At 41.3% G+C, this 23,996-nt stretch overlaps 1 protein-coding gene and 1 long non-coding RNA gene across 3 annotated transcripts in view; one reads left to right on the plus strand and one right to left on the minus strand.

The window, feature by feature from the left end:
- ANTXR1 (ANTXR cell adhesion molecule 1) overlaps nt 1-23,996 on the plus strand; it is a 256,503-nt gene that overhangs the window by 202,969 nt on the left and 29,538 nt on the right. Inside the window, exon 18 of one of the 2 annotated variants that reach the window (XM_003984080.6) lies at nt 12,983-17,140. The exons of the other annotated variant lie outside the window; for it this stretch is intronic. Within the exon in view, the coding sequence (XP_003984129.1) occupies nt 12,983-13,243 (261 nt within the window). The 3' untranslated portion in view covers nt 13,244-17,140. Of the gene's footprint in view, nt 1-12,982; nt 17,141-23,996 lie in introns of those variants that run through there. 2 annotated transcript variants of the gene reach the window in all.
- LOC123384494 overlaps nt 22,594-23,996 on the minus strand; it is a 35,052-nt gene continuing 33,649 nt past the window's right edge. Inside the window, exon 3 of the long non-coding RNA XR_006595649.1 lies at nt 22,594-23,412. This is a non-coding gene — a long non-coding RNA (uncharacterized LOC123384494). The remainder of the gene's footprint in view (nt 23,413-23,996) is intronic.

Genomic DNA, 23,996 nt, shown 5'->3' on the forward strand with positions numbered 1-23,996 from the left:
ACAGGCACACAGGACAAGCAAGCTTTGATTGAAAGGAAGAGTAAGACTCTGGGGCCCTTTTCTAGGAAATACAGCTGAAGGGCACTGAAATTCTGAAGAAGGAACAACCAGAGACGTGGAAAAAGCTGGAAGAGAATGATGGCAGCGGGGAAGTACTGGGACCCAAAACAAACTCTCCAATGTATATTATTACTGGTGGCCAACTCTTTTAAGTAGCCATACTTCTTGATGCATCTTGCCCTACATGCATTCCAATCTAAAAGCACATGTTGCTCAAAAGAAAGAGAGTCAAACAGACCTGGATTCAAATCTCTACTCTATCATTTACTTGCAGAGACACCCTGGGCAAATTCCTTTGTGTTCCAAGCCTGTTTCTACATTTTTAAAACATTTTTTTAACGTTTATTTATTTTTGAGACAGAGAGAGACAGAGCATGAACGGGGGAGGGTCAGAGAGAGAGGGAGACACAGAATCCAAAACAGGCTCCAGGCTCTGAGCTGTCAGCACAGAGCCCGACGCGGGGCTCGAACTCACGGACCGCGAGATCGTGACCTGAGCCGAAGTCGGCCGCTTAACCGACTGAGCCACCCAGGTGCCCCTGTTTCTACATTTTTAAATTGGGGTAATAGTACTAACCACTGTTTCTATTAAGAGGGTAAAATGAGATGATGTATATAAAACAACTAGTGCCCAGCATGGCAACAGTAGAAGCACTCAGCAAAAGGTAGATGTGGTTAGCATGAAACTTTTTGCTTCATAACCAGCACCAGTCTCTCAGATAGGGGGCTTAGCCTTGCAGACAGGGCTGTGGATAGGAAAATGGTACGTGTGTGAGGTACCGAAAATCTAAAGAACACATACCCGTTTAGGATACCACTCACTGGCACAATATAGTCATCATAGAAGTAAAATTGTTATCTGTTTAAATTAATATTCCCTCCACTCTGGGGAAAGCACTTTGGCAGCAACAGGCATAAGGAAAGAATTCATTCCTCACATTATACAAAAGAAGAAAACAGCCTTCATCCATGAGCTTATATAAATGGAGCAGGATGAGGTTGGGGCTATACAGCAGATGAATAAGTAATTTCATAATTTTACATTTTGACAGCCAAGCTAAATAACGCTGTTGGCCAAGCCATCTCTGTCAACTTATCTTCTGGCACCAATTTTTTTTAATTTAATTTTTTTAATATTTATTTATTTTTTGAGAGAGAGAGAGAGAGAGACAGACAGACAGACAGTGCACGAGTCAGGGAGAGGCAGAGAGAGAGAGGGAGGTACAGAATCCAAAGCAGGCTCCAGGCTCTGGTCTCTGAGCTGTCAGCACAGATCCTGACCTGGGGCTTGAACTCACAAACTGTGAGATCATGACCTGAGTCGAAGTCAAAGGCTTAAGCAGCTGAGCCACCCAGGCGCCCCTCACACCAATTTTTTAAGGCAAATACCTCAACACAAATTAAATAATGATTGTATTAATGACAGTTCTAAGTAGTCAGAGCCGTTTAACTCGGGGACAGGGCAGTAAAACAAATTCTCAGGATAATTAGCTGGGAGAGAAGACTCTGAATAAAATTAGTTAGTCCTGGGCCAGACTTCCACTCACTCAGCATGACCATGCCGCAGTGTTTTTTTAAATCTTAGAAAAGTACATTAAAACAACATTATTTCTCAGACTCATCCAAAATGTCAATTAAAACCAGGCTCTTTGGAGAAGTCCTACTGCTTAGCAGGACCCACGGGGCATACGGTGGACTCCATGCGACCGAGGAAGAGAGGATGGTCAAGAGCAATGGCTGGTTTTTAAAAAGCGAAATGAAGAAACAGTATTTAGAGTATACTACACTGGCTCAGACCTTTCAGACCTACTTCCTCTGGAGCCAACAAACGTTTTCAACGAATTCCACCTCTCAAGTGTACTCTCCATGGTATCTCCGCACACATCTCTGTCTTGCTCTCCTGAAAGGGCTGAATGTTAGAGCCAGTCCCACTAACGACACTTTGGCCACCTGATCACTTTTCCTGGATCTCCTGTCTCCAATTCTATTTTGTCTTCTTTTTTTAATTTGTCAGAACTAGACAGATGCAGACGAATGTGCCACGGTTTTATAGGATGATGAGACTTGAAAGAGAGAGTATTTAAGCATCAGAGTGTGAAGATTCATTTATAAAAAAAAAAAAAACAATTCCTTATGGTACCATGTGTGTTTCTGTCTTTGTCAGCTGCAGTGGTTCACTGACCTTTAAAGACTGTCGGGCCTGAAGGGCAATTTGAACATACGTGTTTCACTTGACTGCAGAATCAGGGTAGACTTTCCAACCTGGAGCTACCCACTGGCAGATAGGGTGTCTCCGGCCCAGCTCACATGAATGCACTTGCAAGTGTGGACACAGGCAAAGTCTTCTCATTATTGCAACACCTTTCCCAGTCCTCCCCCAGTTCAGCCTTTACTCATCATCATAACAGCCTATGTTTCATAATTAATAGCACGGGGCAATATCAAGAAACAGAAGGGGAAATGTGTGATAGCTGCCTTTGAGGTACTATCTTTCTCTCACCCAGTGATCTTATCTCTCTCCAGGCGGCCCTTGGATTCTAGCGATGTGATTTTCTAGCTAAGGAGGCAATAAGGAGAGCGCACAGATCTGGCTCCTTCCCAGCAACTTTGGAAAAGGTGCCAAGTTAAGAGTCCAAAAAAAGGGGGGAAACCTACAACACCTCCTATTTTCAGCTCCACAAACCAGGAATGACCCTCCTAGACAAAGGCAGGAGTTGCTGCTTGTTTCTGTATTACTCTGTAACAAACCACTGCAAAACACACTGGCTTAAAACAACAATTTGCTGTTTTCTCTTACAGTTCTGTGGGTTGACCAGAATCAGCTGTATAATCTCATTTGGCATCTCTGATGAAGTTGTAGTCAGAGAGTGGCTAGGGCTGGAGTCATCAGAAGGTTGATTGGGCTGGACGTTCAAGAAGTTGCTTCCCTCACTTCTCTGTCGTCAGTGCTCCTCCACACGGAGAAGAGGAGAATAGAGTAGCCTCAGGGCACCAAATCCAGGAAGCAGAAAATTCCAGGCCTCTTTTTATTTTTTTAATGTTTATTTATTTTTGAGGGTGTGGGGGGAAGGGCAGAGAGAGAGGGAGACCGAGGACCCGAAGCAGAGTCTGTGCTGACAGCAAAGAGCCTGATGCAGGGCTTGAATTCATGAACCACGAGATCATGACCTGAGCCAAAGTCGGACACTTAACTGACTGAGCCACCCAGTCACCCCATTTGTTGAAAATTCCGGGCCTCTTAATGTCAGGCATGAAGCTAGCATATCACTTCCATCACATTCCATTATTCAAAACTCTTACAAATCAACCCAGAGTCAAGGGAGTGGAGAAATAGACTCCTTCTCGCGCAGGAGAGAAAGAATTAATGGCAGCCATCTTTTCAGACAAGCTACCACCAAACAGGAAGAGAGAAATTTTTAGAACATAAGAAATTCTCTGCCTCAACTGCTCTGAGGGAGGCCCACTCCCTGCTGCTCTTGAGTGGCCCGGTGACTAAACAGCAAAGTAAAATTTGAGCAAATATAATTGTTTAAAATATCAACCGGGAGTACTTAATAAACCCTTAGACTTTACTAGATCTAGCAGATTAAGTAAACAAACAAACAATATAAAGCTTTACTCTAATAAAAAATGATTAATGAATATTTATTTAATAGTGCAGCCATCAAATTAAGAACTCACATTATTTCTTAAATTTATAAAAATTACTAAGTCTAAGAGGAAATCAAAACTATAGTTACTGGGATTCTAGAAAATAATGACAGTTGGAACACCACAATAAAAATTTCTGGAATTTGAAAAAATCATAGTCTTGAATTATTTCATTATTAAACAAGAAAAATGAAAATAAATGAGCTAAGTATTCAGTTAAAACTTAGAAAATAATATGGAACAAATCTACAGAAAGCAGAAATAAGGAATCTATGAATATAAGAACAATTCATGAAAATAAAGCAAAATCTGTAGAACTGAGAAATAAGTCTTAAAATTTTTTTGGAAATGCCAATATCATTGGCAAATTCTTGAAAGCCAAAAAAAAGAACATGCAAATATGTATATTAGTGATTACAAAAGAGGTAACACCACAAATAGATTTAACTGTGAGAAGTTTCCTTTGTGCAAAGCACAAACCTATGCAAATGCTTCAAACGCCTTGATAAAATGGGGCAACTGGGTGGCTCAGTCAGTTGAGTGCCCAACTCTTGATTTCAACTCAGGTATAAATCCCAGGGTTGTGGTCTCAAGCGCTACTTCAGGCTCCAAGATGAGTGTGGAGCCTGCTTAAGATATTCTCTCTGTCTCTGTCTCTCTCTCTCTCTCTCTGCCCCTCTGCCCCATTTGCATGCTCTCTGTCTCTATCTAAAAACAAAAACAAACAAACAAAAAAAAACAACCTTGATAAAATGAATGGTTTTCTAAGAAAGGATAAATTATGGAAATGGACTCAGAAAGGGTACAAAACCTGAGTAGGTCAATACCTGTGGCAAAAACTTTTAAAGTCATCAAAGAACTGCACTCTAGAAAAACAGCATGTCCAGGAACACCTGGGTGGTTCAGTCGGGTGAGCGTCCAACCTCTGGTCCGGTCATGATCTCACAGTTTGTGGGTTCAAGCCCAGCATCAGGCTCTGTGCTGACAGCTCAGGGCCTGGAGCCTGCTTCTGATTCTGTATCTCCCTCTCTCTCTACTCCCTCCCCTGCTCACACTTTCTCTCTCTCTCTCTCAAAAATAAATGATAAACATTAAAAAAAGAAAAAGAAAAACAGGACATCCAGAACGATTTTGAGAGAATTTCCTCATGCTTTTAATGAACAAAGAATTCTTACACTATTTCAGAAATATAGAATATATTAGAAAATGAAAATCCTCCCCATTTCTTTTGTAAAGTTAACATAATCTTGATGACAAAAATAGCACACAACAAAAGAATAATGGCCAATCTCATATATGAAATTGGATACAAAAATCCCACGTCAAAGGTTAACTGTTGATTCTAGAGCTTACCAGAATTTATTATAGATGTGTTAGGGGAAAATTAGAAATTAGGTGGACTCTTAATGCCCACTAAAGAATTCGATAACTGCATTTTGTGCTTTCATATGATAGAAGATTATGCAACCATCGCAAATCATATTGAAAATGGCAGGGGAGAAATGGTCACAGCATAGCATTTTAAAATGATCAGAATGATCCCATTTTTGTAAAGACATGCACGTGTGTGTGTGTGTGTGTGTGTGTGTGTGTGTGTGGCCTGAAAGGAAGAGCACAAATGGTAACTCTCTGAGTGTTAAAACTTAAAATTCTTCTCTCCTCCTCTTCCTTCTTCCTTCTTTTGTACATTTTCCAGATTTCCCACAAAGAAAATGTGTTACTTTGTAATCAGATGAAAAACAGGGAATTTTATTCTTAAATAAGTCTTATCTCAGTAGTAATCCTTAACAAGTCCCATGTTTGCACGTCCCACTAAAGATGAGCCATTTTATTTCTGCCCCTTCGTTTTTCTAGTTTCCTCTTGTTACCAAATATTTCCTTTCTGCTTTCATCTTCCCCTCAGTTTTGGCATCCAAAGAGGTTACTGTGGAAAGCGTGCCAGTATGTGTGTCAGCAAAATGAATCAAACAACTGAAAGAATTGACCTTGGATCCTTTTGCATGAACAGCACATAAAAGGCAGGCTGCTGTATGAGATTTATAGACAGGGCAAGTTTGAGGTGGAGGAAAGGCAGTCAAAAAGGACTCTGGCATCACCACTCACAACACACCCTTCCCTTTGGCCCCGGCTCCAGCTTTGGGGAAGGGGAAAGAAGCAAGACAGGTGTCTCTGTGGCATTTTGTCCCTGTCATGGGCCCGGGAATGAATGCTGTCAAACAAAAAGCCAGAGTATGGTGGCTTCATTTCAAATGATGGACGAAAGCTGAAGTGTAGGGTTCAAAGAAAGAGGAAGAAATAGGATGGCTGAAAAAAATGCAAAGGGAGCAGGGACCTGTGCGTGCTGAGGACCTTGGTGATTTTCCTACAGAAAATGGGGAGGCATTGAAGAGTTTATGCAGGAAGGCAACCTTGAATGTGCATCTATGTATGTATAAATGTTTACATATATAGGCATATGTACATCTTACATACATGTGCAAACATGTATATACGTATGTACATACACATTTTTATTTATGTGTGTATGTGGATACATTTTATATGGAAACCAAAATATAACTGGAAAAGAGAAAGGCTGAAAACAGGAAGGCCAGTTTATGTAGTAGCCCAAGTTAAAGAAGACTGGCCCAGGTTGGGAGAAGTGAATGGATATAAAGGATCTTTTTTTTTTCCTTCTATTTAAAATTTTGATTTAAATTCTAGTTAGTTAACATATAGTATAATATTGGTTTCAGGAATAGATGAAGGATCTTTTCAATATAGAATCAGAACTCTGCTTCTCCCTGACTTTGCAGAAGACAGCCACCCCAGTTCCTACTTTCATCCCCTCTATTCAAGGGATCAACCCTAACTGCCTCAGCTGGTAACTCAGTTGCAATTCCAAACTCTTAAGAGAGAATCTGATTGGCCTAACTCAGATTAGGTGCCCACCTCTCGTCCAATCGACTACGGCCAAGGCCAGTGTCACAGAATGCAAACATGGTTGCTAGGGTCCATTTGTTTGTGGGATTAACAGACTGATATCTCTCTCCACCTGTGGACTACATTCTTCAATAGGGCAGGGACTATTTTTGGTTCCTTATCACTGAATTCAGCACCTTATTAGGTACCCGGGATGTAACCGGCACTCAGAAACCATTTGTATTTGTCAAAAGGATGAATGTACAAATAACAAATGGAGAGAAACATAGATGGGATAGAAGGCACTATGAAGTCATCCAATCCAGCCCTCCATCCATTCATTACTCATGTGTCTCATTTATCACTGGAGCACCAACTTCAGCAGGATTACGTCAATTGCCTTCAATACACCAGTGAGCTTTTGTGGTCTAGTCTAAGGACCAACCCCCATTTGCAAGAGTGACTTAAGTGAGAAACTATGCTCCTAATTCTAAACAACTGACTTAAACTGTAGAAACCCAATCCATTTGTAACTTAAAAAATACCTCCATACAAGACAATCAATGGAAGAACTAAGCTGGAGAGAAAAGGTATCTGTCAGAAGAAACTTGGCATACATGTTACACTTTTTCCATCTGATTCTTTCAGTATTCTTCCTGTGGAATCCAATTTCCTTAAGTGACCTCTGTTCATAGGAAACTATTTGGTTTAATCTCTGGGAGCCATGGCATGTTTTTAACCATCTCCAAAGGCCAGCTCCGTCTCCAATGAGCATGCCTGATACCCAAACAGATGTTTTATAACACTCAGCACACATGAGCTCACCACTGGCAAGTCTTTTGCACACAATCAGCCCACAGCTCTTCTCAATCTCCCCTTTCATACCACAAACTAAATTCAGGGCTCACAGGCAAGCTTGAGTCCTTACCACAGGAACCAAAGAGCAGAAGATGGAGATCCCAATTTTGAATTTTCAACTTATAAATATCTTAGAAATCTAATGATGAACCAAAAACTATGCAATACAAAGAGTTAGCCAAATTCAGGAGTATAAAAAGACTCGCAAACTGGCTGCCCCAAAAGAATTCAGATTCAAGTATCTGGGTAAAAGGTTCAAAAGCAACTCAAATTTTGATGGAGTTATAAAGCATGTTAACATTTCTAGTGTGGAAATCAAGGAGACCACATAGGACTCTTGCCACCCCTTCCCCAAAAGCCTAAAAGATCCCCAAAGAGACCACAAGGGGGTGACTAAGGAGACCTAAATAAACAATTGCAAGCTCATGGGGCTTTGATTCCTTGAGAACCTAAACCTGCAGGGAAAAATCTGAGCTTTTTAAGAAGGCTTGCTCCACCTCAGAAACCCTCAGAGATATAAGCAGCAGTTGTTGAGCACCGACTTAAACTTGAACCTATAAATATTTCAAGAGGAGAAGACCCAGAGGCTGCCTCAGAGACACTCATCCACACGTTGGGAGCTATATGTAAACTGGCACCTTAAAATGACAGCTATGTCAAGAGCTGATGGCTTTTGGCCAAGAGCTGTACGTTGTGTGATACCGTCTACAAGTGATCAAGAAAATATTTGCAAAAAAAAAAAAGGAAAGAAAAAATATTTGCGTTTTTAGTCTATATTCAGGATAATAGAGTGAAGAGAGGATAAGTGCCTAAGGCAAGCAGAGCTGGTTTTAATCCCACTTTAACCATTTACCGCCATATCGTCTTGGGTGCAATATTTAAATAAGCCTGAGCCCTCGGTCTCATGTCTGTACAGCGAAAATAATGAATAAAAATGACGTGCCTGGACAATTCTAATAATGCTTTCAACACCATTACGTTCAGTCGTATCAAAATGGAACTTTCCAGCCTAGGAGAAGAGCCACCTAGCATCCTGCTAAGCCACCACTGAGGAGGAGGTATTGCTGCATTTTCTCCTTTGAATTTAACCAGAGTATTTTGTTGCTAATGTGTGACAATAATTGGCACTCATAACTTTGTAAATGAGCAAGCGGAGGTAAACTGAGGTCAAAGCCAAATGTTGGATCTGAATCAAACCACCCAAAAGCAATACTGCAGAGAATTTAACAGGGTTACAAAGACCAGTGTGCAGACTGAGAGCTTCGGTCGTCCTAGCAACCTTTTGAAGCAAACACTGGTGCAGATTTGCTGGCATATATGACACTGAGAACATCTGGTCTTTCTATTATCTTCTCACAAGCAAAAAATGATGTCGTGTAAACTGATCTTTAGGCCAATTATATGGTCTAAGTGTTACAGTGTTTGTGTTGGCTCTTCTGGCTCCAGGTTTTAAGAACTTAATTTGTAGCCACACCCCTCCCTGAAGTCCTAATTGCATCTTACTGTAACTGACCCCAAGGATTTGTTTATGCCAAGTCTGCACCTTCCTTCAGGACGATAAGTATGTGTAAATGCATCATCAGTCAACTGTGCGTGCAAAGCGTGGTGGGAGGTCCTATAAGAATCAGTTACAGGAGTTTTGTGCAATGGGAAAGTAGAGACAGTGCCTAACAGAGGAGGCTCTGGGGACTGCTCTGGTCATATATCCAATGCTACATTTTTTCCCCTGTATACCAGTTTTGTTATGGAAGCCAGGTGTGGAGCATTGAGGCTCTAGTCTGCAGCTCACTTAGAAGGCACTAAACTAGGAGTCAGAAAACTGATACTACCTCCCACCTGGCCTTCCTACCCTAGACAAGGTCATTGTTGTGTCTGAGCATCTGTTTCTCCATCTAGACTCAACTTCATTTACAAACTCAGTGTGGCAGGCACTGTTCCAAGGCCTTCATCAACATTGATTAAGTTAATCCTCATAATGACTCTAACTGGCAAGCAGTATTATTATTCCCACCCAATGTCACACGGCGGGGGCATGGCAGAGATTGTGAGCTTGCCCCCCACCCTGCTCCAGCTGCTCGCTAAGAGCTCTGGGTTTCTGTGCTCAGCCCTAATGGACTGGGGTCTCTAATGAACCACAGCCTAGTGCTCTGGAGCAGGAGACCCATGGGTGCACCCCTGGACTGGTACTGACCACAGGAAAGGGGCTTCTTGCCTCTCTCCCTCCTCATCCCACCCCATCCTTCTGTTGCTATGGCCAAGAGGCCATGGCGGCAGCTGATGGGGCTGACCTAGGGAGGTCTTTCTCCCATTTCACTCCAACCCTCACCCCTACAGCCCACAGATAGATGTGAGGGGCCATCTTTTACTCTGTGGATCCTTTCCCACCTTTTTGAAGACATCTGGGGATCCTAATCTGGGTTATGAACAGAAGTATTGGTAGAAGAAGGCAGGGAGCTCCTGATTTTGTCTTTGGACAAAATAGCCTCTGGTAAATGTATTAGCATTACAGTGTGTGAAGTAAGTAAATAGGCCTCTGAATTAACATGCTTCCTTGATCTGCCACAGCCCCTCCCCCATCACTGACCCCTAAATGGAGGAAGGGAGTTGTGGGATGGCCAGCCCTTAGGGAAAACTGAAGCCTTATGGGGACTTGACCCCAGGCACCAGCAGCACCATCTTCAGGACCAGAAGTTTCCTTCATCTTTAGAGGAAATGAATCTCTCGAGTCTCTTTGTCTGACTTAGCATGTCTAGGAACAAAGGGCAGAATATGTAGTACAGTAAATCCCAACTCTGAGTTGTCCATTACAGGAATTTATCACAGATGGTAATCATTAGGACTTTAACATTCTTGAAGGAAAGAGCTTTATCCAGAATTATAAATAAACTATTCCCAAGGCTTAGATTTATAAAGCTGTGCTAAAAAAATAAAATTCAAGTGAATAAAATTTAAATATCTCATTTGGCTTTATTTAACAATTCGTGAATCAGGCTGCATCACATCTAGCAAACAGAAAGGAGCTCCGAGAAGCTGTACAAAATGGGAGGCTTTTATAGGCAGAAGCGGGCAGGGACAGGGACAGGGACAGGGAAGGAGTGGGTTACTTCATATTTCTTTGGGGGACAAAGGGGTCTATCAGGCATATTACCTCATTAATGCTAACCAGGAAATCCCAGATTGACTGGTTTAAGATTACATTTCTGGGAAAGTTTGAAACTGCAATTAGCCTAAATATTGAGTCTTGGTTTGTGGACATGGGGCTTAGCACAAGTGACTCCATTTGGAGCATGTTGTTTCTCTTTTTTTTTTTTTTTTTTTTTTTTAACAGCTGTTAGAGAGGGTTGCTTGGACAACTAGGACTTTACAGCCTGGGTTACAAAGTCAACCTAACTTGTGAAAGCTTGGCATTGATCTGGGAGTTCTGGGTAATGCCAAGAGACGATGGGAACTTATTTTCTGCAGTTAGTGGGCTCCCAATCAGAACCTAACAAGGTTAGGTCCTGGTTTCAGCTCATGAAATGGAAGCTCAGAGAAAATGGGGTGCCAGCATCTAAATATGGCATTACAATTCCTAAACCAATAGTGGAGCAACAGTGTGCAGAACAAGGATGCTGCCTTCCAGAAGTTTCTCATCTAGTCAGGAAGGTAAGGCATTTACCAACCAAACAACTAGAGTTTGGAGGCTTCTGCATGTGGCATAGACTGTAACTAGAGAATGCAGGGAGGGAAGCAAAGGACACATGGAGGCTGGAGTCATCAAGAAAAGATGGGGCGGTGGGGGAAGGGACTGACTTAGGACTTGGATGAGTGGGGTGTGCACATGTAAGGCAAGGTTTGCTCAGCCCCACACCTCCGACAAACATGCATCACGTCCCTGCTGTGACTCTCAGTCCGAGCCAGGTCTCAAATCACACACTTGTGTCTCCTACAGGTGACTGAGCCTTAAATTCCAGACTCACCCTCTTCATTCCCCCTCGAGCCTTCTTCTAAAGGCCTGAAAAGGGAAACTCCAGCCTCTGGACATATCCCATCCGGGGCAGATTCCACAGGATGGGCATCCATCCTGGAGGGTGAAGCCGGGGGAAAAACCCACACGCCAGCCACAGCCCCAGTGTAGAGCTGTATGGGGTTAGGATGAGCAGGAGAGGGAGAAAGGGACAGGGCAGCCTCAAAGGCATGTGCCCCCCTGCCTCAGCTTCCATGTGGCAAGATTCTGTAGGCATCTGGGAGACACAGTTGAGGGGACAATAAAATGCCCTGTAGGCACAGGAAGTTTGAAGGGAGGCTAGGACCCCAAAGGGTGGTCCACAGCCTGTCCGGGCAGTCCAGGAGGTTCTGATGGGAAAAGTGAAGGGAGCACAGGCACCAGAAGGAGAACGTCATCTGTTGGGGGTGCAGGGAGTGCAGGACTAACTTTGAAGCGCCAAGAGGTGACATCACAGAGGAGAATTACATAGGACTGGCTGCAGATTCTGGACTCTCTAAAGGCTGCTGTAGGGGCTCTAGGTATCTTCTCTGCATTGTCCAGTCAGGTGCCCAGGAAGGATGGGGAGAAAAGTAGAATTCAAGGTGGATGTGTGCTTTGCAATAAAATGTCCCCAGAACCTAAGGGTGCCTGAGCAGGTGCAGCAGCATCTGGAAGAAGAGGGACTGCCTCAACCAGAGCAAGGGGAGGATAAATTGTTCATTACAGAGCTTTGGAGAAGGCAGGGGCATGGAGGGAGAAGCTGTATCGACTGGGGTCCTATTCACATCAGTAGGGAGAGCTGCCTCCTTAATTTACTACCCAGCACGAATGGTTGAAGGGAGCAGATGTTGATGAGGAGAGACAAATGCATGAGCGCCCCTGAGAATCACCCCAGTTTGCCATATTGGTGACAATGCAGATCACAGATTGATTCAGCACCCTTGAAGAGAAGCTCGTATAGGAGAAGCTCGTGTTGTTAACCTTCTACTGCCTCCAGAAATGTAACTGAAATCAGTTGAAACAAGTTCCTTTCATTTAAAAAAAATTAGGGAACCCTCCTTAGAAGACATTAAAGTGTGGCAGGAAGAATAGAGGTTCTGGAGCCTATCAGGGATTCCAGTCACCAACCCCACCTCTTCCTGGTTGTGTGGCCTCGGGAAAATGATTTCATCTTTTTGAGCCTCAGTTTCCCCATCTATGAAATGGAACATATGATAAAGGTACCTGGCTGGCAAGGCTATTGAAGAGATTAAATTTGATAACCTCTGTACATAGCTTGACCCCATGCATCCAACCTAGTTAAGGTCAGTCCCCTTCTCTTCTTCCTCTTTGAGAGAGAGACTCCAAAAAAATGAATTTTGACAAACAATTTTACACAGAAAGAAGAAATTTGTTGTCAAGCTCTATGGTATGCCAGAAGAGCACTGCCATAAACATCGCGTCTGCTTTCTACATATTTCTTTCAAGCTGCCCACCGTGCTTCCCAGCTGCCCTGCTCCAAACAGCAAGCATCAGCTCACATCCTTCTCTCTGATTCTCTTACAGGGGCGCTGTATCAACTTCACCAGAGTCAAGAACAATCAGCCCGCCAAGTACCCCCTCAACAACGCCTACCACACCACCTCGCCGCCTCCTGCCCCCATTTACACGCCCCCACCCCCTGCTCCCCACTGCCCTCCCCCACCCCCCAGTGCTCCCACCCCTCCAATTCCATCCCCACCTTCTACCCTTCCCCCTCCTCCTCAAGCTCCACCTCCCAACAGGGCGCCACCCCCCTCCCGACCTCCTCCCAGGCCTTCTGTCTAGAACCCAAAGTTCATGCTCCGGGCTCTTAGAAACTTTGGGGAGGAGGCTCCTCTGTGGTGTTAGAATAAGTCTTTCCAGTTAGGGGAGGCTTCTGCTTTGAAAATGAGTGGTGATAAAGCCCACTGATCTTCACACACCTTAAAAATTGGTTTGTAATGCCAATACATCGACAATTGTGATCAGCAGAAAGAAAGAGAAATTTTGAAATGCCTCTAAACAAATGATGAGGCAACTACAGTCACAATTATAGCCAGCCAGCCATCACCTCTAGAAGGTTCCAGAGACAGTGAAACTGCTGAGATGCTCTAAATGGGATTGTGTCTCATGGAGACCAATAAGAAAATCATTTCTCTGAGGGTGAAATGCAGAGTCGGATGGATGAGAAATAACATTGCTGGGTTTCTAAATGCTGCCTTCCCTCCTCCACTCCACCTCCATCACTTGACCCTGGACCCTTGGCCTAGGAACCAAGGAACCCTCACCCAAGAAAGTGAAAACCCTTTGCCTACAACTTTGGGAAAAGCTTGGGTTCTCCATTGTGGCAAGAAACTCAACATCAGACAGGTATCTGACTGGTATCTGAACAAAAGCATGTTCGCCTGGGATTTGCAGAGGAATAAAAACATATGCCTTATTTTACTTTCAAATTCTCCCAGTTTCCAAGTGAGGGAGAGAGCAGGTGTTTACAGATGGAAAAAGGTATGTTGCCACGTTGCTGTGTAAGTGAAATCAGGTGTGTGCATTGACAGGAGAGTACTGATGAGAGCATCAGACAGTTTCTAAAACCCACAGGCCATCAGCAGCTAGAGGTGGCTGGCTTTGGCCCGACATGGTCCCCTAAATCAACAGACATGGCATTGTTGAAGAGCAACCTGTTAATTATTCATCTTAAAAACCAAGATTTGGCTTCAGTTTAAATCACTTAAGATACGAAGAAGTGACTGATCCCATTTTTTAGAGACAAACATGAGTTGATCTTCCCAAAATGGTGTCACTAGCGCCTACCATACAATTTTGCTGGGGTTTTTTTTCTTTCTTTTTTGGTAAAGTTGTGTACCAGAGACTTCTATTCCAGCTGAGAGACAAGGGTCCTAACATAATATGGAAACCATCCCCACATGCTTTAATTAACCACAAAAAAAGTCATGTATGTGTAGATGTAAATATATTTCTCCTTGGCTTTTCAACGTTCTCATAAATATCAGCTATCAACCCAGGAGGAATACACTAGAGGTTCTGCCTGAAATTCCCACCAGGCCTGGGATCCACCCCATTCCTCCAAGTCTTTCTGAATCTGTTGTCATCAGTAAACCCTATAATCACTTTCTAAACATTGGGCTTCATCAACCAGGGTAAAAACAGAGGGCCATTGTTGAGCACCTCCTATACCATCCTATTCAAAATTATCTTCCCCTCCAGCTTCCCACAGGTCTTAAAATTCCTCTCCCAAAGTGCTCAAAGACTTAAATCTTTTCTGGAACAAAGCAGCATATAAAATAAATATAAACCTAGCACTTTGGGTTATGATCTCCAAAGATCCTTTAAGAACCCATCAAGCCAGCCTGATTCTTGGACCTTACTTAGAGACATAAGGACCTGGTAGGCATTCCATAAACACCAGTTCTTGTAGACATTGTAGATATGGCAGACATTACTTATCAATCACAGCACTATCCATGAAGCCCAACAATTTCTTCAACAGTCCTCAGATCACAACTACAAAGAGCCTCCATTCATCAGTCAGAATTGAGAGAGAGATGAGCCCTATTTTCCATCCCTGCTTTAGAAGTCAGAAACAAACAGGAATTGCATGGAGAAATGGGGAACTCTTGGGCAGCAAAGGTACAGTCGGGGGAAAATAGATCTAGGCAGAGTGCCTTATTGGGGGGCCATACGCACTAAATCTGCAGTGCCAATGCCAAACTGACACTTCTCCAAGTGTACTTCAGACCAGCCCTTCTCCTGACCTGCCACTTCCGAAGAATCTCCCAGCCATTGTCTAGAGCGAAAATCAGATATGGTTTCCAGGACTTATGAAAGCAACCTCCCTTTGCCACCCCCTCAACCTGTCCTATATTATCTATTTTTAGAACACTAGGCTTCTTCTTTAGTATAGTCCCTCATGAAGCAGGGGCCAGGATGTCTCAGCCACTTGCAGTGACATTGCTGGACTCCAGAAAACCATTCCATAGGAGAATGGGTTCCCCAGGCTCACAGCGTAGAGACGTTGAGCCCATGGCAACTGTTTTGACTGCTGGCAGTACAAAACGGTCCACCCCCCACCACTAGCCCCATGACTCACTGCGGCCATAAGAAAGTTCAAGCCAAGATGCTGACATCATACAACAAGATGGCGGGCATCATTCAGGATCTCAACAGCACATCAGTCAGAAGCCCTGTGCGGTTTCCACAATGTTTTGGTGAACTTTTTGATGAATAGGGAACTGCAAATATATGATGATTTTGAAGAGGATTAGCAGGGTTTGTCCTTCAAACTGACTCATCATGTCATCCCTACTCATTTAGAATTACAGTTAAGAAGGTGAAACTTCTAGACTGTATGAACAAGGCAATAGTAGGCTAGTACAGACAAGAAAATTCTTTAACTGGTTTATAAAATCTATCAGTACTTGTATCATTCCCTGTCAAAGGCAGCAGACATATGATTGTGATCAGACAAGAAAATTCTTTAACTGGTTTATAAAATCTATCAGTACTTGTATCATTCCCTGTCAAAGGCAGCAGACATATGATTGTGATCAGGAAACTGCACAAAACTATTGTTTCAACCCCCATGTTATTGTCCTTGTGAAGTTTTTTTTTTAATAAAAGCCAACTTTTTGTTGTATATATTCGTATTCCATGTGTTAGATGGAAGCATTTCCTATCCAGTGTGAATAAAAAAGAACAGTTGTAGTAAATTATTATAAAGCCAATGATATTTCATGGCAGGTTATTCTACCAAGCTGTGCTTGTTGGTTTTTCCCATGACTGTATTGCTTTTTGAAATGTACAAATAGTTACCGAAATGACGAGACCCTTGTTTGCACAGCATTAATAAGGACCTTGAGTTTCATGGTCCCCTCTTTTGAAGACCAGCTCACAAGCAGTTTCTGGCCTGGAGCTTTGCACGTATTCCAGTGAGACTGGAAAAGTTCTCTGTTTTACCAAGATCAAGAACAGAGCTGGTGGACAAATTAATTAATAGTCTTGGATATCTGGCCATGGGTAACTTCATTGTAAATATCACTAAAATGGGCAGAGATGATTTTAATGTCTCATAAACACTAGAGTCCAAACACTGTCAGATGAGAAAAAAACTATCAAAGAACTAGGAAAAAACTAATAATTATTATGAGATAGTGAGCAAGTTTCAGCCCAATGCCAACTCAATAAAAACAATTAATGCTGTGTAAAATGGGTTGAATTAGCTTGCAAACTATATAAAGATATATGCAGTGAAACACCTGTTAATGCACACAAGATGGGAATGAGGTGTTCTAGTCAATTGCCTTTTCTAGTTATCTGAGCTCTACTATATTATCATACTTGGATAACCAATTTAAAACAATTAGAATATGATTTTTTTAAATACACTTAACATTAAACTCTTCCTCTAATTCTTTCTCCTTTCTGTGATAATTCAGAACACAGTTATGGATCTCCAGTGAGTCATTGTTATAAAAAATGAGTTATCACTGTACTATGCTATAAGAGACTGGGCTAACCCTGCACAATGACAAACTCTGGAAGTTGCTTTAAAAAAAAAAATAATAACAATAAAATACTAAAATCATCTCTTTTACTGGTTATTTGTCTCTTTGTTATAAAAATAAAGTGTAGACTGTTCAACTACTTAACATCTTGATGATAATAAAACTGTTGTTATGCAAATTATATTTCTGAAATCATTATTATATTTCCAGTAAGTTCTTTACTGTCTTGATTATTGTCATTTTTTTCCTTAGCTGTCCAACATTCAAAATATTCTTTATTTCTTTTTTTTTTTTTAACGTTTACTTATTTTTGAGAGAGAGGGAGAGAGGCCGAGAGGGGAGGGGCAGAGAGAGAGGAGAACAGAGGATCCGAAGAGGGCTCTGTCCTGACAGCAGAGAGCCCAGCATGGGGCTCAAACTCACAAACTGTGAGATCATGACCTGAAGGTGGACATTTAACTGACTGAGCCACCCAGGCACCCCTAAAATATTCTTTATTTCTAGTAACAGTTTTAAAATTTTAAATGGAATCCAAGCTAAATGAAAATATAAAGTAAAAAGTCGAAACGGAGAAGCACACAGGAAAAAAAAAAAAAAAACGTAGTGGACCAGTCAGGATTGTTTCTGGCTGCCTGTAACCAGATTTGGGGCCATGACTGATTTGATTCTCACAGCAAGGACTCCAGAGGTTTGCAGCTGCTCAAGAAACCAGGCAGCATTACAGCCAGTGCTGCAGTAAGTACCTTTCCTTCCGTATACATCTCAAAATATTTTTATTATATCTGCAATTCTGATACAAACCACTTGATTCCTAGCATCTTCAATCCAGCTCCTTCACTGAAATTTTTGTGTAGGTAAGAGTGTCTCTTACTAGTTCCTGAATTTGTTTCTTTTACAAGTCTTCCTTCAACCCTGAATTCATCTTAATTGGAATAAAACCATCTGCAAACAGAAACCCATGCCACATTTTTTTCCAAGATTGCAATAGTATTTACTTTTTAATAGCTTTTTGGGCACATGCACATTTTTAAATTACATTCTTAATCATTAAATGGTTTTGAGATAACCGGCTAGCAATTTGGAAGGAAAAAGAAAACTTGGAGCTCTACTTCACTCCTTACACCAAAATTAACTTCAGCTGTATTTAATTTAAGTGTAACAAATAAAATGAAGAAAGTACTAGAAGTGGAAAAAATATTTACTGTATCATATGAGGAATTTTTAAATCCTGCATATTACCAACCAACTTTCTCATGAAATCGCTTCAACTACCCTGAGTAATGCTCCAATGCATTAAGTTGAATAAACAACAGAAATAAGGTCATCAATCAGGTACTGTGAACTTGAGCAGATCTACAATTTTCCATCACTAAATCCAATGTCCTGCCCTCAGATAAATGTATGTTTCTCTGGAGTCTCATTTAGGTATAGAACAACCAATACAACACTTTGTCCCTCTAAATACATTACAAACAAGGTCTAAGTGCTTACAATTACCAAGCACTGGGTAAAGCTATAGAGTTGGTATCCGCAAAACAGATGAGTCTACTCTGATTACAATTGTTTTGTTATTTTATTCTGATTACAACTGTATTATGTTGGCTTGAACCACCACATCCTCATCAAATTTATACCTAAACAAATTAGAAGTAATCTCTGATTCCTCCCCTTTTATGTAACATTCAAATAGTTACATAGATTCTCCCATCTCTACTAAAAATGGGACCATTTTAATTGTTGGGGTTCGAAACTGTGCAACATCTCCTTTATTTAGTTTTAAATATCATCTCACAATGTACTTACAAGGCAACAGCTAACAAAGCTCTGCCTAAGTCACTTGAGAGCTCAAAACAAAGTTCTGTGTACCTTAGCTGGCATCTTTAGTTGCTAGTTGCTTATAAACATTAAAATAAATACAACTCGTAAAAGACATTTTCCTTTGTGTAGTGAAGTGGTTTGCATTCTTGCAAAACATTTTAAAGTTTATTTATTATTTTTGAGAGAGAGAGAGAGAGAGAGAGAGAGAGAGAGAACCAGTGGGGGAGGGGCTGGGGGTCCAAAGGATCTGAAGGGGGCTCTATGCTGACAGCAGAGAGCAGGATGCGGGGCTCGAACCCATGAACTGTGAGATCATGACCTGAGCCGAAATCAAGAGTCAGATGCTTAACTGACTAAGCCACCTAGGTGCCCTACAAAACATTTTTAAAGTACAAGAAATGTGGGGTATGAGTGCTAAGAGTCCAGAAAACATTAATTAACATTAATTTTCTTCTGAAAGAGAAGTCATAAGACAGGCCATCTCTCAGCCACCCATCACTAGTCCCTTTCAAAAATGCACCCTCAAGAGCCATGGAAGAATTACAGCCCTCTATCACATTTTTTAAAAAATACAAACATTTTAACTTCCCCCTCCCTCTGAGGCACACCCTAACTTTGCAGGATACAGACCACCTGTCTTTTTGCTTAGTTTTACTCTTGAAAGTATTACAGGACACCTATAGATTCTCTAAGAGACTGGCTCAAAATTAATGATAATCTTCATTTTCAACCAAGATCTTATAGAAACAGACAAATATTACACATGAATGGAAAGAGTGTTTCATAGATACGGTGATGCAGAAGCACTGACATTCATCTGAACTTGGAGGAAAGGGCTTCTCCCCAGCTGGGGTGGATTCCAAAAGGGAAGCAACCTGTCTCTGCCACGGGTGGCCCACAGCGGTATTCAAAGGTCAGGCTCCAAAGGGTGGAAGGAAAGACAGCAGGAGCTAGGAAGGTGAGAGGAGCCAATCCAGGCAAGAGAGGCAAGAAGGAGGAAGTAGTGAATGAGGCTGCGTAATTTCTGGCAATCCAACAACTGGAATTAAGTAGGGTGCAGATAAACTAGGGCTTGGGAGGTTAGCTCAGCTACATGTCCAGCTGGCTAAAAACATCAGGCATGGTAATATAGTCACTAGCATATAACAAAAAACCAGGGCACCTGGGTGGCTCAGTCAGTTAAGTGTCCTGACTCTTGGTTTTTGGCTCAGGTCATGATCTCACATTTCTTTAGTTCAAGCCCCTCCACAGGCTCTGTGTGGACAACATGGAGCCTACTTGCGATTCTCTCTCTCCCTCTCTCTCTCTCTGCTCCTGCCCCACTCATGCAGCCTCTGTCTCTCTCAAGTAAAACTTAAAACAAACAAACAAATAAACAAAGAACCAAGGGACTATTTCTCTGGCAGCGATAACCATACTGTTGAGCATGCCCCGGCTGAGAACAATACTGACATCTGATGACCTTGAGCAAAGTGAAAGTGCAGACAGACCCTGTTCAATTCCTTTCCTTTCAAATGGTCCTATAAAACCTCAGGTGAATAAATCCATCCTTAAGGGGAGTAGTGTGAGTTTAAGTCATCTCTTTAGGAAGATAATTTTCTTTCCTGCTTCAAACAAGCATGTACGTTTTTGCTACAAATACTCCCTTCTAATGCCTCTGTTGACTGCCTTCTCCCCTCTCTGTGCAGACCTGGGTGTGGTGATCACCTCTAGGTGCTCACACGGACACATGGTCAGTGTCTGTGTAACACATGTTCCATTTCTGTGCTTTTGCTTCCTGTGTTTCATTAAGGCTGAACAGACTTTCAGACCCATTTACATTTGTATCTCCTCCAATGATGTAATCACTGCTATGAGGAATATGACCTGCAGAGCTCCAGGAGAATTTGATTCCAACCTGACCCTTGTCAGACATTTCCAAGAGCCCCCAAAGCTACCAAAGTGAATGCTCACTCTGAATAAGCCCCTCCCATTCCCTATGTTACTTGCTGAGACTGTTGTTTCTTATAGCATTTTGATGTTCAACTGTTTTTTTTTAATTTTTTTATTTTTTTAAATTTACATCCAAATTAGTTAGCAAATAGTGAAACAATGATTTCAGGAGTAGATTCCTTAGTGCCCCTTACCCATTTACCCCACCCCCCCCACAACCCCTCCAGTAACCCTCAGTTTGTTCTCCATATTTATGAGTCTCTTATGTTTTGTCCCCTCCATGTTTTTATATTATTTTTGTTTCCCTTCCCTTATGTTCACCTGTTTTGTCCCTTAAAGCCCTCATATGAGTGAAGTCATATGATTTTTGTCTTTCCCTGACTAATTTCACTTGGCATAATTCCCTCCAGTTCCATCCACGTAGTTGCAAATGGCAAGATTTCATTCTTTTTGATTGCCGAGTAATACTCCATTGTGTGTGTGTGTGTGTGTGTGTGTGTGTGTGTGTGTACCACATTTTCTTTAGCCATTCATCCATCGATGGACATTTGGACTCTTTCCATACTTTGGCTATTGTTGATATTGCTGCTATAAACATTGGGGTGCATGTGCCCCTTCGAAACAGCACACCTGTATCCCTTGGATAAATACCTAGTAGTGCAATTGCTGGGTTGTAGGGTAGTTCTATTTTTAATTTTGTGAGGAATCTCCACTCTGTTTTCCAGAGTGGCTGCACCAGCTTGCATTGCCATTAACTCTGTTTTTATAGGCTTTTCAATATTTGTTTTTAGGAGGTTCCTAAAAGATAATTATCTTTATTTAATTTTGAACCATTAGTAAAAACAAGAAGAGATCCTGTCCAGCACTATGTGCAGGATATATTTTCTTGCTTTTAATTAATAGGAAATGGTAACTGATTTTTAAAAATGACTTTAATTTCCTTAGCAAGTTAGGAATAGGGGAAGAAAAAAAAAAAAAGCTTCCTTAACCTGATAAAAAGGTATCCTCCAAACATACTTACTGTTGAATGCTAGGAGTATTCCCTCCACAATAAAAAACAAGAAAAGATTCTAACCATCACCATTATTGTTCACATTTGGTTCTAGCCAATGCAGTAACAAAAACAAAATTAAAAAGCAATTATAAATATCAGGAAGTAAAAAACTGTCATTATTTTCGGACAACATAACTGACTACCTGAAAATTCCATGAGAATCAACTTAAAACTTATTACAACTAATAAAAGAGGCCGGTAAGCTGGCCAGGTAAATGATCAGCACCATCACTGACTGTGACCAGTTAGAAAACTATCCATTCAGAATAGAAAAAATACATCAATCTTACATGTTTATACTTTAAATTATATATAAATTCTATATAATTATATTATATAGTTATATTCTATATGTAAATTATATAAATATATAAATTAATTAGAAACAAACTTACCAAAAAATGTACAAAACCTACAGGAAGACAAGTATAAAATTTTATGAATTCTCCTTACTAGATGGAGAGTGGTACTGCATTCCTGAATGGGAAAACTTAACACTGAAACGACATTAAGTTCTCCCACAAATAATCTACAAATCTAAATGAAGGCCAATAAATCACCTAGCAAGATTTTGAAGTAATTTCAAATGCAGATTCTAAGTTTTAATTAGAGGGATGCCTGGGTGGCTCAGTTGGTTAAATATCTGACTTCGGCTCAGGTCATGATCTCACAGTCCATGAGTTTGAGCCCTACATGAGGCACTGTGCTGACAGCTCAGAGCCTTGGTGCCTGCTTTGTCTCTCCCTCTCTCTCTGCTCCTCCCCTGGCTTGTGCGCTCTCTCTCTCTCTCTCTCTCTCTCTCTCTCTCTCAAAAATAAATAAACATTAAAAAAATTTTAAGTTTTAATTAGAAAAGTAAATGGACAATATAGCCAGTATATGGTAATACAACAGAACAATTTTCAGAAACAGACCTGTAAATATATGGAAGTTTGTTTATGATAATGGTAGAATATCCAAGGACTAATTCTTTAATAAAGAGCTATCTAACTGGGGAGAGAAGATGAAATTTCTATCTCTACTGCATAGGAAAATAGATTTAAAAGAGAATACAAGAGAAGTACTTCTAATTAATAGTGACTGTGCCCTTAGAAGCACTATCCTGTGACTTGAAGCTTCATTTAATCTTACCAATTAGACAGGTCTCAACTCCTAGAAAAAAGAAAAAAAAAGGGTAGAGAGAAAAATGGAAGGGCAGGAGTTGTCAAGGTGAGGGTAAGGAGGAAAAGAAAAAGGGATCTCTCACCCCCACACTCAGGCACTACACTAGAACATATATTGGTGTAGCCTCTCCAGTAACAATTCTACACAATTGGTGCCTGTCACATGATAGTTAACCAATGTTAGTTAAATGAACAAACATATAAATGAAGAATCTCAACATGTCCAAATGTTTATGAAAATCAACAATAGGAATGGAAGCTGTATCTGAGACAACGTTTTCTTTCAAGAACCAGAGGTAATAAGCAAGTTCTCATTTCCCCATTGCCTTTGAGCAAATATTCAAAGCATGGACTCTCACTGGGTGGTATTGAATGAATTCCTATAAAAATTCATTAACTTCGTCAGCTTACTGGATTGCTTTTCAATGCATACACATTCTTCCACATGCTATGTCAGTTGAGGTCAAGTCCTTTTTTGCAGTTGGTCTGGGAGGAAAAATAAGAATAGATGCCAGGAAGTTAGGGTAGGTGCCAGAAGGGAAAAAAAAAAAAAAAAAAAGGCGCCAGCCCTGGCAGTCACCAGAACAATCCACTCCAATTTGCCTCGTTTGTTTATCAGATGTCCTGTCTCAGGACCAGATTCCCTTGCCATTCAACAGACGCATAGAGCAAGACCCAACAGTTGTGTAATGGCTCATTGAAGAAACAGCAAGGATCCAGAATCAGCAGTCAAGATGTTGTGATCTTCATTAATGCATCCGTCAATAAAGCAGCTGTTTATCTGTAGATTTATCTTCTGATACTTCACAACTACCTGAAAGGGGCTTTGGTGAGCCCATGCTAAGGAGATCTCCTCACCTTGGCTTGCTGAGCACACCATCTATTAAATTCAGTCCCAACTACTGCTAATGTCGTTGCCTCTAGAACAGAAACGGATACTCACTTTCTTTTTTCTTTTTTTTTAATCAAAAGATTTTGGTTTTTTAGAAGAGTTTTAGGTTTACAGGAAAACCGACCAGATAATGTGGAGAATTCCCACATATCCCCTCTTCCCTATACATACTTCTCCC

The sequence above is a fragment of the Felis catus genome, chromosome A3, assembly GCF_018350175.1.
Source record: "Felis catus isolate Fca126 chromosome A3, F.catus_Fca126_mat1.0, whole genome shotgun sequence".
Taxonomy (NCBI): Eukaryota; Metazoa; Chordata; class Mammalia; order Carnivora; family Felidae; genus Felis; species Felis catus.